General features: G+C 44.8%; 2 protein-coding genes across 2 annotated transcripts; both read left to right on the top strand.

Annotated features, from left to right (window-relative positions):
- The first annotated feature begins 7,255 nt into the window (after positions 1-7,255).
- Positions 7,256-8,089, top strand: LOC125539409 (14 kDa proline-rich protein DC2.15-like). The gene has a single exon (XM_048702852.1). The coding sequence runs from the start codon at positions 7,357-7,359 to the stop codon at positions 7,735-7,737; it is 381 nt and encodes a 126-aa protein (XP_048558809.1). The 5' UTR covers positions 7,256-7,356; the 3' UTR covers positions 7,738-8,089.
- Positions 8,090-16,001: 7,912 nt separating this feature from the next.
- LOC125539408 (acanthoscurrin-2-like) lies at positions 16,002-17,133 on the top strand. The gene has a single exon (XM_048702851.1). The coding sequence runs from the start codon at positions 16,082-16,084 to the stop codon at positions 16,787-16,789; it is 708 nt and encodes a 235-aa protein (XP_048558808.1). The 5' UTR covers positions 16,002-16,081; the 3' UTR covers positions 16,790-17,133.
- Positions 17,134-17,391: the final 258 nt, after the last annotated feature.

Below are 17,391 nucleotides of genomic sequence, written 5' to 3'. Positions count from 1 at the left end.
AAACAAAAAAAACTAAAAAAGTGTTTTCAAATTTGAAAACTAATGGCATTAACAAAAAGTTTATAATTTTTCTAAAACTAAAAGCATAAAGAATTAAAAAATAAAGCAAAAAAACAAAAGAAAATAAATAAAGCAACAAAAAAAAGTGTTTTAAAATTTGAAAACTAATGGCATTAACAAAAAGTTTATAATTTTTCTAAAACTAAAAGCATAAAGAATTAAAATAAAGCAAAAAAACAAAAGCAAATAAATAAAGCAAAAAAAACAAAAAAATGCCACCTACTGGGCCACCACGGCCTGAATACGACTAGAAACCCTACCATGGGCCAGGATTCAGGCCCGCAGCAGGCCCAGTAGGCCCACAGGCATTGCAGTGACAGATTAGGCCCGAAGGCCTGCAGTTGAGAGGAGCTCGGGAGGGTGGGCGCAGCAGCGCTTATAAACCACTCCCGAGCCCTCTCAACTAGCGAGGTGGGACTAAACTTTTGGGCGCGGGGCAGCACAAGGCCATTGGTCCCGGTTGGTGGCACCAACCGGGACTAAAGCTGTCCGCTTCGGCCTGAAAGCCTTTGGTCCCGGTTGGTGGCACCAACCGGGACCAAAGCTGGCATTTGGTCCCGGTTGATGCCACGAACCGGGACCAATACTCTGTGTATATAAGAAGGACTTAGGAAATTTTCAGTTTCTCATCGACCATTTGCCCCCGACGCCGCCAGGCTGCCCGTGCTCGCCGTCGTCGTCGCCCCGCGCCCCTGCCTCGTGCTCGCCATCGCCGCCCGCTCCTCGTCGCCGTCGCCCTGCCCCTGCCCCGTCCCGCCCCCGTGCGCCGGCGCCCTCGCCGTCCCCACCGGCGCCTCGAACTCCCCTGCTCGCCAGGCCGCCCCGAAGCCGCCCGCCGCCCCCGCCGACGCCGTCATCGTCGCCCACACAGATTCCGGCCGGCAACCTCGACCCCTCCCCGCGCTGTGAGCCCCTGCCTCCTCCCCTTTTCCTTCTCATTGCCGTCCCCGCACGTCATCCGTAAGCGCGCGCCACCGCCAACCATCGTCGCCGTCGCCGTATAATGCTCATGTATGTATATGCTCACTATATGTATGTATGTATGTATGTATGTTCACTGTATAATGCTCTGTATATGCTGTATATATAATGCTCGTTTTTGCATTTTTTTTGTTACCAAGAAAAAGGTCTATTTTTTGTTGATATGTATGTTCATATGCTCATTAATATTTAAAAAAATGTTCATATGCTCATTTAAGAAAATGTTCATATGTAACATTTAAGAAAAAAAGTAAATGTATGTATGTTCATATGCAAAGAATTATTTTTGGATGAAATGAGATGAGATGAGATGTGTTTTGTGTTTGAGAAGAAAAGAGGAAGAAGGAAGAAGGAAGAAGAAGTAAAAGAGGGTCGAGGGGGGGGTCGATATACTCCCTCCCCGATAACAATTTTTTCCATGTATATATGCAAAAGTTACATTTTTAGAAAAGTTTTATATATCTAGCTAGAAAGAAGGAAGAAAAAAAGAAGGAGAGGAAAAAGGAAAATAAGAAGAGGAAGAAAGGAGAAGAAGAGGAGAGGAAGAAGGGGAAAAATAAATAAGAAAAAGAAAAAAAAGAAGAGGAGAAGAAGAAAGGAATAGAGGAGAAGAAGAGAAAATAGAATATATTCTATTTTCTCGTCTTCTCCTCTATTCCTTTCTTCTTCTCCTATTTTTTTTTATTTTTTTTTCTTAGATCTTCTCCTCTAGATATTCCTTTCTTCTTCTCCTCTTTTTATTTCAGGTCGTCTAGGGGTCGAGGGTTCCAGGGTCGTCGAGGGTTCGAGGGGTCGAGATAGGTTTCCTAGTGTCAAAGTATTGAAGAAATCCATGGCTTCATCATTAGCCGGAAGTAACCAGGGCATAACGAAGTCCTCCAAAGTTATTTTGGAATGGTGTCCCGGATAGGATAATTTGCCATCTTGTATGAATTTTAGCAAAGGCCTTCCAAATAACGATATTTGGAAGGTTCTTGCTGAACTTTGTACCAAAAAGCGAATTATCCTATCTAGGACTCCGTTCTGAAATAACTTTGGAGAGCTTCGTACAATCATGCACATGTTACTTTCGCCTAATGATGAAGACATGGTTTTGTTGAATCCTTTGACACTAGGCAACCTCCCGACCCCTCGGCGATCCTCTCGAACATGAGAGGAAGAAGAGGATAAAAAAAGAAGAGGAAGAAGAAAAAAAAAGAGGAGAAGAAAGATTAGAGGAGTTCTTCTCCTCTATTCTTTCTTCTCCTCTTTTTTTTCTTCTTTGCCACTAATATATCCATCTGTCATGTTTGAATAATAATTGCCATGTCGTAAATATTTGTAGAAACTATGGACACCGCCCGAGACGAAGCAAAAGAAGTGTTGTTGAGGGACATAATCGCAGAAGGAAGTGATGCCGTCTCGTTGTTTCTCAACGACACCGATGGTCTGGAAGGAGAGGGTGAAGAAGCTGGCTACGGTGACCTAATGCCGGTGCAAGAAGAAGAACATGAGGACGGCTCCGGTGACCCAATGCCGGTGCAAGAAGGAGACCGTGATGACGGCTCCGGTGATCGAACCGAGTCCGGCGAGGTATATATATTAGTTAAGCCTGTGTTCACTAGCTGATTGATGCATTCATTGTTTTGGTATGTACACATATTAATTAAGTCTTTGTTCTTTTTTCTAGCCCTCCGGATCGAGCACAACTTCGGTAAAGAGACGAGGCCCGAAGAAAAAGTTGAGCTCAGATGAAAGGTTTGAGATCATAGCAATCGCGCCCGATGGCCAAGCGATTGAACCCCTCCGAACAAAGAACGCATTTGTTGCTCAGTGCGGGGTTCTGGTTAGGGACAAGATCCCGATAAGCATCCAGCAATGGTTTAAGCCGGGTACAGAAGACCCTGAGGTGTCTTATGTCAATGATATGCAAAAAAATGATCTTTGGACTGAGCTGAAGTCAAATTTCACCCTACCGCCAGAGGATAATCCACAGAACCCAGTTAAAGAGCAATTAATCAAGTCTTTTGCTCTTAAGAGGATGGCAGAACTATTCAGGAGGTGGAAGAAAGAGCTGAATAAGTTTGTCGAAAATAATGAGACACCAGAATTCAAGGGCAGATATGAGAAGATTAGAGATCACTGGCCCGCATTTGTGGCCCACAAAACATCGGAAAAGAGTAAGAAGATGTCGGCGACAAACAAGCAAAATGCTGCGAAGAAGAAGCTTCACCATCGCACGGGGTCAGGTGGCTACCTCGTAGCCCGGCCCAAGTGGGCCAAGACTGAGAATGATCTGGTTGATAAAGGGATCGAACCAGAGACAATTAACTGGCCAGACCGTTGCCGGACTTGGTTCTTCGGGGCTGGCGGAACCTTGGACCCTGTAACAGGGAAGTGCATTTGGACGAACGATCAAATGGACATACCAGTCAGGAAGCTTAAGCAGTATATCGAAGCAGTGCAGGAAGGGACATTCTTTCCAGACAAAGAGAACGATGAGCTCACAATGGCCCTCGGGAATCCTGAGCACCCTGGACGGACACGAGGCACGCCAGGCTCCATTCCGTGGAAGGTTGGGTTTCCGGACGCAGGCGGTTAAAAATCCCATGAGAGGAGGAAAAAAGTGCAGCAGACCCAAATGCAGGCACTGCAAGAAAGGGTAGACGCGATAGAGGAACGAGAAGCAAATCGCAGCAAACGTACTGCCGAAGCTTCCCCCGAAGCTACCCCGCCATCTCAGCGCAGAAGCAGCGTGGCTTCCACCGAGCTGCTTCAGCCGGAGCATGCCTTGACGGCTCCTGCCAGCTATCCCGTGGATGCTATCACGGAGTCTCAAAATTGCCACCTTATGACGCAATGGATGAATTTGAAGGTCAAGGCGGCTGTTGGCTCTGTTTATCCTACTGAACCCGGCGCAACTTTTCACTGCCGGCCGATTCCAGAAGGATATGCTAGGGTGATGGTGGATGAAATAATGGAGGGATTTGAGGACCTCCAGCTTGACCACCCTACCGGTGAAGGGGAGACTCGGCTGGCGTCTGCTCTGAAGACTCCATGCCTATGGCGGAAGGAGCTCATCAACCTTCCGAACTGGACGCCTCCGCCTCCTCCTCCTCCTCCGGCGAGTCAGGGCACTCCGCCTCCTCCACCGCCTCCTCCTCCGACGAGTGACGATCAGGGCCCTCGGCCGGCTCCTTCTCCGGCGCGTGGCGGCACTCCTCCTCCTTCTCCGCTTGCGCCGGCGCACCCGAGCAGCCAACCTCCTCCTTCTCCGCCTCGTCAGCAAGGGCGGAAGAGACCCGCCGCCGCTCCGGAAGCTGCTCCGACGCGTCGTAGTCCTTCTCCTCCGCCTCGTAAGCAAGTAAAGAAGACAACCGCTCCGTCTGCTCGGCCGGCGTCTAGCAGTACAACCAGAGGTGGGAGGACATACAGATTCGGTCCTTCTCTGAAGAGTCCACAGAAGTTACCATACGAGAGGACCCCGGAGGATAACGTGAAGATCACGCGAACCGAAGTGGATGACTGGTTTAAAGGGTTGAAAGCAAAGAGACATCCACCTTCGGAGGAGAAGTTAGATCCGGTGAAAGTGAAGCGCACTCTGGCTACCCTGGCAAAACCACCCAAGTCTCCGCCGAAAGGCAACTATGAGCGCATTATTGCAAAGACATGGGCCGAAGCGGAGCGGTCAGGAAGTACAGTCAGTGATCAAAGGCTGAAAGAACGACGAGCAGCTGGGAAACAAATTGCCCAGCTCGGCGAACAAGCGAAGCAATCGTGCCCCCCGCTCAAGGTGCCTAGCGACATCGTCGATCCGAGGATGGTGCCCGGTTATTGCAATGTTGACGATTACCTGCCCGACGATGTACATTATGATCCCATGGAGGTGCAGATACACAGATACGAGTACGGGAAGCCTCTCGTCAAAGATGAAAAATCTTTAACAACGATGATGCGAAGATTACATGATTGGTACTTGAAAATCTGCAGAGAGTCTGAGGGGAGGAGTACTTTGTATGCGAGAGTTAAACCGGAGCATGACCTCGTTGGAATTGAACTGTTGCCTATTCCATTTGAGGAGTTCTATCAGTTTTTCAATCAATTGGCCCTCGATAAAACAACGGTCACCTGCTACTGTCTGTAAGTACTACTACTTCTGTCATTAAGTCTCTCTATATAGCTCATCTCTTTCATTGCATGTATTTATAATTATCCTCACTATATTATGCAGATTGAAAATTGCCGAATTGAAGAAAAGACAAATCGGTGATATTGGGTTCGTTAACACATATCTCATAGATGCAACTGAGGTTGAACATCGTCCTGAAGATACCGAGGCCAACTTGCTACGATCATTCAAAAAAAATGAAAACAAAGATATAATACTCTTTCCTTACAACTTCAAGTGAGTGTTACTGTCTTGTGCATATTCGGTTTCCCTTATATATTAGTCCAGGTTATAGTAATGTAATTGATGAGTTATGCATGCGTGCGCAGGTACCACTATATTCTCCTAGAGATTAGGCTTGAGCGGGGAGTAGTAACTGTCTTGGACTCTAAACGAAAAGATCCCCAGGAGTATGCGGACATGACTGAAATCCTCAAGAAGTAAGTTAAATCGATCATTATCCACCATATCAGCAACTTTGTTCATTTCCTGATATCAAGTAATTGTTTTCTTTGTCCGGCAGGGTTTGGAGAAAATTCACCAGAAAAGTTCCGGGACTGCCGAAGGAGCTGGAATTTAGACACCCGAAAGTAAGTACTATAGTAGCATGTTCCACGCATCTCCTAGCTAGTGATTCAAGCGCTAGTTTCATCAATACCATTTAGCATTCTTGCTTATCAGTTTGATTGACCTCTATTTCTTGTAAAGTGGTTGTGGCAGGAACAAGGGAATGATTTCTGTGGATACTACGTCTGCGAGTCCATCCGTCACACGACCTGTGAGCGGGGCGGTTACTCTGACGAACAATATGAAGTATGTAAATAACAACATTCACAATTTTATTTTATTACCATCATCTATGTTGAGTTTCATTCATTCATATATATATGTATTGACCCCCTTCTTCAAATTAGATGTTTCGGAAGCGGGATGAACTCCTAGCACCAGCTCGCATGCGAGCAATTTAAAAGGAATTGGCGGCGTTCTTTCTTGACCACGTGATCGCTGAAGACGGAGAATACTATGTGAACCATGAGTCCGTATGATTATATTTGTAAGAGATAATTATTGTATATATGTAGCCGGTAGTGTCGGATAGATATACGAGAACTTGTTGTTCGACCAATCTCTCGGAGAAGGAGAGGTGGTCGATATCACTTCTCTCTGTATGCATATATGTTCATGACGATCTTCTGTTTCCTTCGTTTGCTTACTAGCTAGCTAGCGTGTCTAGTCCTCTCTATACGTATGTATAGTACGTAGCGTCGACCAAGCACGGACATAAGAGAGGACACTTCTCTCTATTAATTATAGCTATCTAACACAATATATGAAACACCTAAATTAACCCCCCAAAACCCCCAAACCCTCTTTTAAAAAAAAACCCCAGCCACAGAAATGCTGACGCGTGGATGCCTATTGGTCCCGATTGGTGCCACCAACCGGGACCAAAAGGTCTCCTGCCTGGGCTCCGCGCACAGGCCACGTGGAGGCCCATCTGTCCCGGTTCTGGATTGAACCGGGACTAAAGGGACAGGGCATTAGTACCGACCCTTTAGTCCCGGTTCCAGAACCGGGACAAAAGGCCCTTACAAACCGGGACTACAGGCCCTTTTTCTACCAGTGCCTCCTAAAAAAACAACAGGTTTAGTTCAGGTTAGAATATGGCTGGTCCCTTGGAAGCCTTCAAACAAGTTGGTACTTGCCTCTTATGATTGCTCTGGTTTGATTTTTGTGCAAAGACGTACTCCCGTCCGTGACCGAGAGATGCAAGTTTCAAATTAAGCCAGCTTCAAGCATAACATCAATCACCGAGCAGGAACAAACGTCAACATGCATCCAGTAATGGAGCAATCTTGTCACTAGCGCCATTCCAAATTGTTTAACTAGTAATGTAATGTACCTATATTCTGCATATAACGCCCATATTATTCAGCAAACCGATCCAGGTCAGACTCCCAATTGCCGTCGATCACATGCAAGTTCACGAGCAAGAGAATGCATGCAAGCACGCTAATAATTCATTCCGATATTTCCCCTATAAATACCAGACTCAAGCACCACCCTCGGGGCATCACAAGCACTTAGCAACCTAGAGCTCCAGATCAGCTGATCAATAATCACTTTGTCTGTGCTTCTGCGGTGTAGTGATCAGATCACTCGCAGCAATGGCAGGCAAGGCATCCATCGCGCTGTTCCTCGCCGTGAACCTGGTCGTGTTCTCCGTGGCCAGCGCGTGCGGTGGAAACTGCCCGACCCCATCGACGTCCACACCGACCCCGGCCGCGTTCGGTAGGTGCCCACGCGACGCGGTGAAGATAGGCCTGTGCGTCAACGCGCTGAACCTGGTCAAGGCCGAGCTGGGCGCGCCGCCTACGCTGCCCTGCTGCCCGCTGGTGAAGGGGCTCGTCGACCTGGAGGCGGCCCTGTGCCTCTGCACGGTGCTTAAGGCCAACGTCCTCAACATCGTCAAGCTCAACCTCCCCATCGACCTCAGCGTCATCCTCAACGACTGCGGCAAGAAAGTGCCCACCGGATTCCAGTGCTAAGCGATCTCGGTCGACGGACGTGTGCCATGCTGCCCATGCATGCACGCATGCATTCCTTGCGTGGTCGCACGGTTGCATGAGTCCATGGTCGCACGGGCGTTATTCTGCTTGATCAATCCTTTTATTGCAGGTGTGTTTGTTTGTTTGGTTGCTATTCTACTTGACGTGCTAGCCACAAGTCTGCATGGATGTGCATGCATCCTACGGAGGGTACGTCTGTAGCCGGTTTAATCCTTTTTATCTTTCTTATTATAATCACTTTCTTTATTGGCGAGTTCTTTCATGGCGTGTGGCTTGTATCCGTTTTGTACAGTCAACATAATGAATAAAGTTTATTCTTACTTCGGGCTTCCGGTGCTGTGCTGCCATCTGTTTGTTTTTTTTCTTTTTGAGAAATTGCCATATGTTTTGTGATTTTCCTAGCAGGCTTTCAATGGTGAAGGAAGGTTTCGAGCGAACGTATAGGACCCGATAAGGAGTGAGCATCAGATTTCTACCGACTTAAAACCGAACGAATCGTTCCCCATGGCAGGGGGAGAGACCGAACATTTCGTTCAGCCTGGGAGGCCTCCCAGCGCGAACACTTTCAGAACGCTAATGAAGAACACAACAAAAAACATAAACAAAGACGCCAGCATTGGCCTGTTGCACAAGCTAGACCATTTTGGATACTAAAGCACGAAAAAATGCAGAAAAACCAGCTAAAACTGAGAAAAGCTTTGCAAATAAAAATGCCACAAAAATCTAGAAATTCATAGAAAAAAAGCTGATGAAAAAAATATAAACATTGCCATTGTCCAACAAAAAACAAACATGCCGTACTAGAAAAAATAATTTTGCCATTGTTTAAATTAAATTTTGAGGTTGGACCAGAAACAAATTGTCGTGCTCACAAAAAGTTGCCACTGCCCATACAATAAATATACCATGATGTATAAAAAGTGAATATGCCATGACCATAAACTAAAATTTTCCATGGCGACATGAATAGTAATTTTGCCATGTTGCAAAAAGAAAAGAAAATTTTGCCATGGTCCTAAAAACAAGCATTGAAGGAAAAAATGTATAAGGTTGCCATGGTAGCCAAAAGTGGTGCAAATTTGTCATGATTGCAAACATGGTGTAAAATCATCATGATACATACACACTAATGCCCATGATGCTAAAAAAAAGAACAAACTAAATTGCCATCGCTCTAAAAAAGTGAGTATTGCCATAAGAAGAATAATTTGGGCCATGCACAATAAGCTAAATTTACCATGATACAGAAAACTAAATTTAGCATGGTCAATTATGAAATTGACCATGATCCATAAACTAAATTTGACATGGTCAATTAATAAATTTTCCATGGTCTGCTAAAATTTGCGATGTTCAATTATTAAATTTGCCATGATCCACCAAGTAATTTGCCACGGTCAATTCCTAAAATTTGAGATGGTCGAAAAAGTACTTCAAATTTGACATCACATTTCTATCAAAATTACTGTCTTGTGTGCAATATATTTGCCATGTATATGAAATAAGACAAAAAAAATCAAAATTGCCATGGCCAATGTAGATCCGAATTTGCCATGGCATTTTTATCAAAATTGACATGCTTTATAAATAAAAATTGCCATGTACGTGAAATAACCCAAAAAATGATCAAAATTGTCATGGAAAATGCATATTCAAATTTGCCGTGGTATTTTTATCAAAATTTTCCATGCTTTATAAACATAAATTTACCATGTATGTGAAATACCACAAAAAATGATCAAAAATTTGCCATGCCAAATGCATATTTAAATTTGCCATGCTATTTCTATCAAAATTGCCATTTTTTGTGTAATAAATTTGCCGTGTATGTGAAATAACACAAACAATGATCAGAATTGCCATGCAAATGCACAAAAAATTTGTCGTGATATTTTTTTTATCAATTTTTTCATGATTTATAAACATAAATTTGCCATGTATCTGAAATAACACATAAAAATGATCAAAAATTTGCCATGGCAAATGCATATTCAAATTTTCCGTGGTATGTTTTTTTATCAAATTTGCCATGCTTATCAAACGAAATTTTCCATGTATGTGAAATAGTTTTGTAATGGATTTTACCATGTGACCATTAATAATGAATGTCAAGTTATGGAGAAAAAGCCTACAGAAAAATGAATAATGTTAAGAATATGCCATGTGACAAATAAATGGAATTTGCCATATGAGAATAACGAATTTCCACATTATGAAGACACTAAAAGAATAATTTACCATTATACATGGTAAAACCTTTATGAAATGCCATGGGTGAAAGAAAGTAAGTAGAGTACAAATTTGCCATGGAAAAAATCATCATTAGTTTATGTTGTGTCATTACATAAAAATTGCTTAATAACTTGGGGATGGCACATATTGACAAAAAAGTTATATTCGGTATTTGTTCATGTGGTAAATTTCATATGTCATAGCAAAAATTTGCCATGGATGTAAAGTACTTTTGGCATGACAAAAAATAAGTGAAATTTCCATGTAAAGAATTATCATTAGTGAATAATTTTGGCATTAGCCAAGCTACATGAAACTAAGATTTGCCATGATCTATAAACTCAAATTGCCATAGTCAATTTACTAAACTTACCATGATCAATGAAAAAAAATCCATGACATGTTAACTAAATTTGCCATGGTCAAAGTACTAAATTAACCATGATTAATGAAATAATTTTGCCATGGTTAATTAATGAAAATTTTCATGATTTGTAAACAAAATTTGGCACGGTTATTTGCTAAAAAGTACAAGTGGCTAAACACATATCCTACCAATTATTAGTCGAAGATTGCTTGTCGCTCCTCATTCATAACCTATCAAAAAACTTGAACCATACATGCAAGGCGATAAGTACTAAACCAAAACATGCAGTGAATGGACTTGTATTGAATGGCAAAGAAAAAACAATTGAAGCAAAAGCATTGCATCTACTGAATCAAAAATGGAGCCGGACGGGATTGATCGATCAGACAATTGCCCTTCTAAAATTATTGCCAAAAAATCAGAAGGATTAACTATGGAGATGGATGCATCTTGTACCTCGAACAAGGGCCAGAAGGAGGGGGTCAACGTCCTTGAGTAAACTGTTGATCCACTCGGTGCAGCGCTCCTCGGCATCATGGAACTTCATGTGCACCTGCACATCGGGCTCCCAGGCGCCGAGCAGCGCGTTCTCCACCTCCTGCTTGCGCATGACGAACTCCTCGGCGCCCTGCCACAGGTAGTAGGTAACAGCTGAAGGGTGCACCCTCGGCCGTGAGCCGCACGGCCTCCGCATAGCCCACCACATCTCAGCCATCGTGGTTGGCATCGCTGCACGCAGTGGCAGGGGTTTGGTTGCCAGGGATAAGACACGGGGGCATGGTGATAATGAGAAAGAGAGTGACAGTGAAAGAGAAGATGAAAAAAAAAGAACTCGTTCGGTCACATCTCGTTAGCCGCCAAACAAGCCAGAATGACGTGACACTGCCCTCCTTGTGCCAAGATGCATGCTCTATATCTGACTGCCCGAACCGGTGTTTGGGCCAGGACATTAGAAAACTGACGTACATGCGTTATCTTTCCCGAAAGTATATGGGCATTTGAAGATAAAAATTAATTAATTTACTAATGATATGGCTCATAGTTTGATTCCCGCTAAGTAATATAGTGTAGACTTAGCATTTATAACACCAAAATTATTCTGCACCTCATAACATGGACGAGGATTTGTGGCTGCGGGTCTCAGGGTACATGATGAGCGGTTACTAGTTTATGTAATTATGCAATGTGGTGTTTAGTTACTAATGAACTAGGTGTTTAGTTCAATTATGCAATGATGTTTTCTAAGTATATTTTGTTGTGCTACAGACAAAGCATGTTTTTGTTCTGTAGATAGAGCATGTCACATCGCACATGATTCACCTCGCAAAAACATGTGCGATTGTTAACCCCATCGCACGCAGTTCCTTTAGTTCAATCGTCTGCCCACTGGAGCACACCATTCTCACCATACAATCGTGTGTGTTGCCCTGAGTTATCGCACACGCTTTATACTTGCGAAACCATGTGTGAAACTTCATACACGGTGGAAAGATTATGCAACGTTTGCGATGTTTCCCATCATCAAAGACAATTCATTTCTAACAACCGTTTGCCAAGCAACGCAAATAATTCGTTCGTCAAAATCCTATGTGTTATTTGGACTTATCTCACACAATTCTTGAGGAACTGTGTGCTCCATATCACAGACACACACGCGCGCGCGCGCATCTCTCAAATCGTGCTCAATGGACCAATCATCGCACACGTTTCATTGTGGGCAGGCGGTTATATTTTTGTAATGTGTGCGATCCATCAATCGTACATAGTTCGATTTTAGGGGCTGCGATAGATGTATCTTGGCACTATAATTCGGCACTAGTGTCAGAAAAATAGATAGGCACCAAAATGGCCTTTTAGAAGCTCAAGAATGAGCGGAGTGCTAAAGATGCTAGCGGATGCAGATTCTCTTAAATTAAATCACCTGACTTTGGCAATTGAAGTTGAGCAACCAAAGTAATGTGAAGCTAATACTAGTCAACATTGCGTCCCTAAAAAAACTACTCAAACACTGCCGACACGGGTAGATGTGCACAATTCATCGATATCACATACACAAAATACAAGCAAATGTACACATCGATAGCTGCCACACACACAATTGCATGACCAAACACGTCCGATGGATTTTAGTTAAACAGCAAACAATCAGCCCATGGTGGCAACGATCACAGGACGCAACAGATCTATTGGTGTAGGGGCGCGTAGTGATTTTGTTATTTTATACGTTGATGAGAAGCCGGCTGGACAGCGACGGATCGACCGGTGACGTACCAAAGCAAATGTTTGGGACCCCTCAAAAAAAAAAAAGCAAATGTTTGGGAAACTTGGTAGATCAATGAAGACAACTCAACACATCATCATTATCTTTTGGTCGGTCCAACAGTATAGTTTGAAATCGTACGTTCCGTGACTTTCCGAGTGCCCCCACACACGTACCAGGGCCGGCTTTCTGGTCCGGGAGTCCCAGCGCCGTCCACAGAATCTTTTTTTGATGCTATAATACCCGTATCTATTAAAAAAACTAAACAGTTCTGAGTTGCTACAGAAGTTAAATAGGAGTAGTACTATGGATCGCTATAAAAGGTCTTTTGTTTTGCATGAGTTGTTTAAAAACACTTATGATTGTGGTCGTCAACTCTGTGCAAAGAAAAAATATGTCTAAGTAGTTTGTGTGATCGTAGCCTTTTGCAAGAACCACGAGGCATGCAAGTGAGAACTGCAAGATTCCTGCTACGAGGTGCAGCTTATGTCTTCGGTAGAAAGGAAGGATGGGCGCCAGCGGTTTTGCCGCTTGCTGGTTGAAGGAATTGGCCGTTTTGAGTTGATTATACGGTACCTTCATTTAGGCTTATGGTCTGCTTATTTTGTGATGGTGGTTTGTAAAGGTTTCTAGGTTGAACTGATATAAATAGTGAGAGTTATTCATCTTTAAGGTTGTCCTTTTGTTCTTGATATGTATATATATCATAATTTTGGAACCATACTCGAGGGAATGGTCCTGGTGGGATAGTTTCATCAATTTCATTGGGGAAATTATTATTAATTGGGGGGGGGGGGGGGGGGGGGGGGGAGGGGGTGGTATATAGTCCTAAAGGAAAAAAGTTAGTTGTGATACATCTATGGACTACTATATGTTAAATGTGGCGATTAATTCCTTGACAACCAAAGGTTGTATCTGAGGATGAATAAACAGTCACCAACTTGGATCATTACAATAGCAAAGAGGTAAGGAAGTACCAGTGCAACACACCATCCCACCAGGCGGACATGATTCTTTTTCCAGGCTTGCACCACCATCACCATCGGTGACGGCCGCCAGGCGCTCTTCTGGCACGATAATGGAGCAGAAAAGGGCCCCTAAAGTTAGTGGCTCCGGAGCTCTACAAGATTGCTTCCAGGAAGAACATGATGACGCAGGGAGTGTGTTATTCAAGTTCACCTTACAACCAACCAGGAGGATACCATATCTTCGAACCTGACTACAAATGGCTCTTACTCTTCGGCGTCCGCATATGTGGTCCAGTTCTATGGATCTTAACCCAGGTTCGAACCGGCCAAGAATTGGTCCCCGCACACTGACCCTAAATGCAAGTTCTTTGATTGGATTGTCCTTCATGGAAGAATTTCTCACCGCGGACATGATTACAATCCGGGGCTGGAAACACGACCCGTGATGCCAGCTTTGCCTCCAGGCGCCTTAAACGGTGACCCACATGTGCAATGATTGTCCCCTCTGTGTCGTTGTATAGAACCAAGTGATCACCTGGACAAATGAGAATCTTCCGGTGCCCAATTTTCTGCCGAAGCCCGATGATATTTTGATCTGGCAGAATGAGTTGATCACAAATAAGTCAAAAGAGGCGTGTAAACATTGAAGTGGTAGGCTCATCTACACCGTTTGGAATATATGGAAAGAGAGAAAGAGATGAGTGTTCACGGGACGTCGCATGACTCACCGTGAAGTGGCAATGTTGGCATATGAAGCCATCAAGCAATGTTAAATGGCGTTTTCGAGTGTCATGCATGCCGTGGGCATCAGCTAACTGGCCCATGTATTTGTTTAGTTCTTCGGTTTTTGCCACATTTTCCCACAAAACTGCACCACCTTGTACGTCTTTCTCTCTTAATAAAAAAAGGCAGTGCTCCCACCGGTTCCTCAGAAAAGAAAAATACTACCATCAAGATTTGTTTAGTAAGATAGATAAAATAATCAACTACCAAAATCATAAGGCTAGGTGCATAAAGTAAGACGTGCTCATGGTAGCGAAGGAGAAAGAAGAACCATGCCTAATCTTCCATATCATCTGCTAGTCACAAGTTTAAAAAAATGTGTTGTTTTGTGTGTTCATGAATCTCCACTCCTAAAAGGGGAGTTCATACATCGTTCATTCATTCGTCCTCCCCATACATCGAACAAACAACCCACTGATTTTTTTTCTGGGAAGGGTGCATCATAGGGTGGGATTTTTGTGTTGGGTCCGCATGTTGGAGATAATATAACGGATTGTCCGGACAACCACATTTCTCCAACACACATTGTCTGGATTTGGGAAGCCCGGACTGTTCAAATGGTTAAAGTTTGTAGAACCTGTTGGGTGCATGTTTGATCTCCAAACACGCCTGGACATATGAGGAAGAAATGAATTTCGACCTTAGAGATGATCTTAATCATTTGTTTGATTCGTTTATATGCATTATTGCCCGTAGCAACGCATGACTGTTCTACTAGGGGTATATGTGTTTGACATTTGGAGCAAAATATATAATGTATGGTTCACATTTTGTCAAAAGATGACGTCGTGTTAAGTTTATTTAGAAAAGAACTCTTTTTATACATCATTTTATCACGTTTTGTAAGTTTGTTGTTTAAAAGATGTAAACCGAGAACACTCTTATTAGTCCCTTACATTTGTTTTACCATTATTTTATGTGGTTTTTAAGCACATATTATGCAATTTTAACACCATTCCCACAGCAATGCGCATGGCATCACCTGGTTAAGTTTTATTGTGCACATGCACGGTGATGTTCACTAATCAGTTGTGATGGTGAGAGACAATTTGATGTTGACTGCACATTAGAAATTCGTTATCTTATCACACGCAGCTCGATTCATGTGGACGACGTGACGCGCGGAGTGCAAAAACTAGATCGGCCATGCACCATCCAACGCGGTACGTACATGTTACGGGATGTATGGCTATATAGCTAGGTAGGGAACCGGACAAAGTGATATCTATGATGGGGGATCGCGAATCGTCGAAACCGACACGAGCTAAATACCATCTTCCACTAGCAAGCGAGCAGGTGCACTGTTGTGCACCAAATTAACTGGAAAGTTGGAGGCTTGATGGCGACTTGAGCTAACCGAAAACGACATTAGAGTACGCTTTTCAGAGTGATACACTACCTGTACGTACACTGGTTAGAAACTCAGGCATGCAAGCAACACCGGCATCTCCGTTGGCATCTTTGTCTCCTTCCTCCTCCACCAGCTCGACTAGACGCTGGCTCACCCGGTGCCCCAGTCCACGCGCGGCTCTTCAGATGCATGGAGTACAGGAGAAGTGATGTAAGATATCTCCGCCCCTCCCCCCTCGCACTCCCTTCCCTATAAATACCACCCAGGCTCCCCTTGCATTGCCACACACAACAGAAGCAAAGCAACAGCCTGTGAGTGCACTTTGTACACTGTCACTGGCGTAGCTAGCTAGCTAGGCAGAGATGGCGAAGAAAGTGCAGGTGATCGCTACGCTCCTGACCCTGAACCTTCTCTTCTTCACCTTCGCCAACGCCACTGGCCGTCCCGGCCCTCCGGGCGGGGGCAGCGGCGGGGGAGGGAGCGGTGGCGGTGGGGGAGGAGGGGGGACCGGTGGCGGGGGAGGCGGCAATTGTGGTGGCGGGAACTGTGGTGGGGGAGGAAACGGTGGCGGCGGAAACGGTGGTGGCGGGAACTGTGGAGGAGGGAACTGTGGTGGAGGCGGAAACGGTGGTGGTGGCAATGGTGGAGGCGGAAACGGTGGCGGCGGGAACGGTGGCGGTGGGAACGGTGGGGGCGGGAACGGTGGCGGTGGGAATGGTGGCGGCGGAAACGGTGGCGGTGGGAATGGTGGCGGCGGAAACGGTGGCGGTGGCAATGGTGGCGGCGGCAACGGTGGGGGCGGAAACAGCACCCAGTGCCCTCTGGACGCGCTGAAGCTGGGGGTGTGCGCGAACGTGCTCGGGCTGCTGAACCTTACCCTGGGGAGCCCGCCGGTGCAGCCGTGCTGCTCGCTGATCCAGGGGCTGGCGGACCTGGAGGCGGCGCTGTGCCTCTGCACGACGCTGAACCTCAACCTTCTGGGCATCAACCTGACCTTGCCCATCGCCCTCAGCCTCGTCCTCAACAACTGCGGCAAGAACGTCCCCTCCGGCTTCCAGTGCCCAAACTGAGCCGGCCGGACCCTGCATCCGCCATACCTCATGCACGCACGCATGCATGCATGACTGGCTATTTGAAGTACCACTACGTACTTGTTGTGTGCTTTAATTTCTTAATCATCTGCTGGTTTTTATGTGTGGCTGGATTTCGATTGCGGAGAAACTACGTACTACTTCTCCAGGTTCTACGTACGTACAAGCACGCACTGTTACCTGCGTGCGTAAGGATTTCGTTGTGTGTGTGTGCATGATGTGTTGTCGTAATCGTCACATGTTTGTGATGAGTTGGTTATTGCCAGAGTGCTCATGATGTACCGCTATCTCCGACTAAATAAAAGATTTGCTATTTTCCATTATTACTATATACTACATTTGCAAGTTTTACTATTTTTTGCACTGTGCTTGAATTGAAATTGTATATATGCATGTAGTCTGTTTGAATGGTCTCATTCTCGTGATGCTATACTTTGGTACTGGCATTGCACTATTTGTATCGACTTCCCTACTTTTGTAACTTTGCGAGAGGAGAAAAAGAGCACTTGTATGATAGCTGGCAACCCTAGCATGCTACGTGATACACGTCGCCGATTATCGCTTTATTAATTTAAAGTCGA

This window comes from Triticum urartu, chromosome 2 (assembly GCF_003073215.2).
Source record: "Triticum urartu cultivar G1812 chromosome 2, Tu2.1, whole genome shotgun sequence".
Lineage (NCBI taxonomy): Eukaryota > Viridiplantae > Streptophyta > Magnoliopsida > Poales > Poaceae > Triticum > Triticum urartu.
This window is presented reverse-complemented; position numbering and strand designations above follow the sequence as displayed.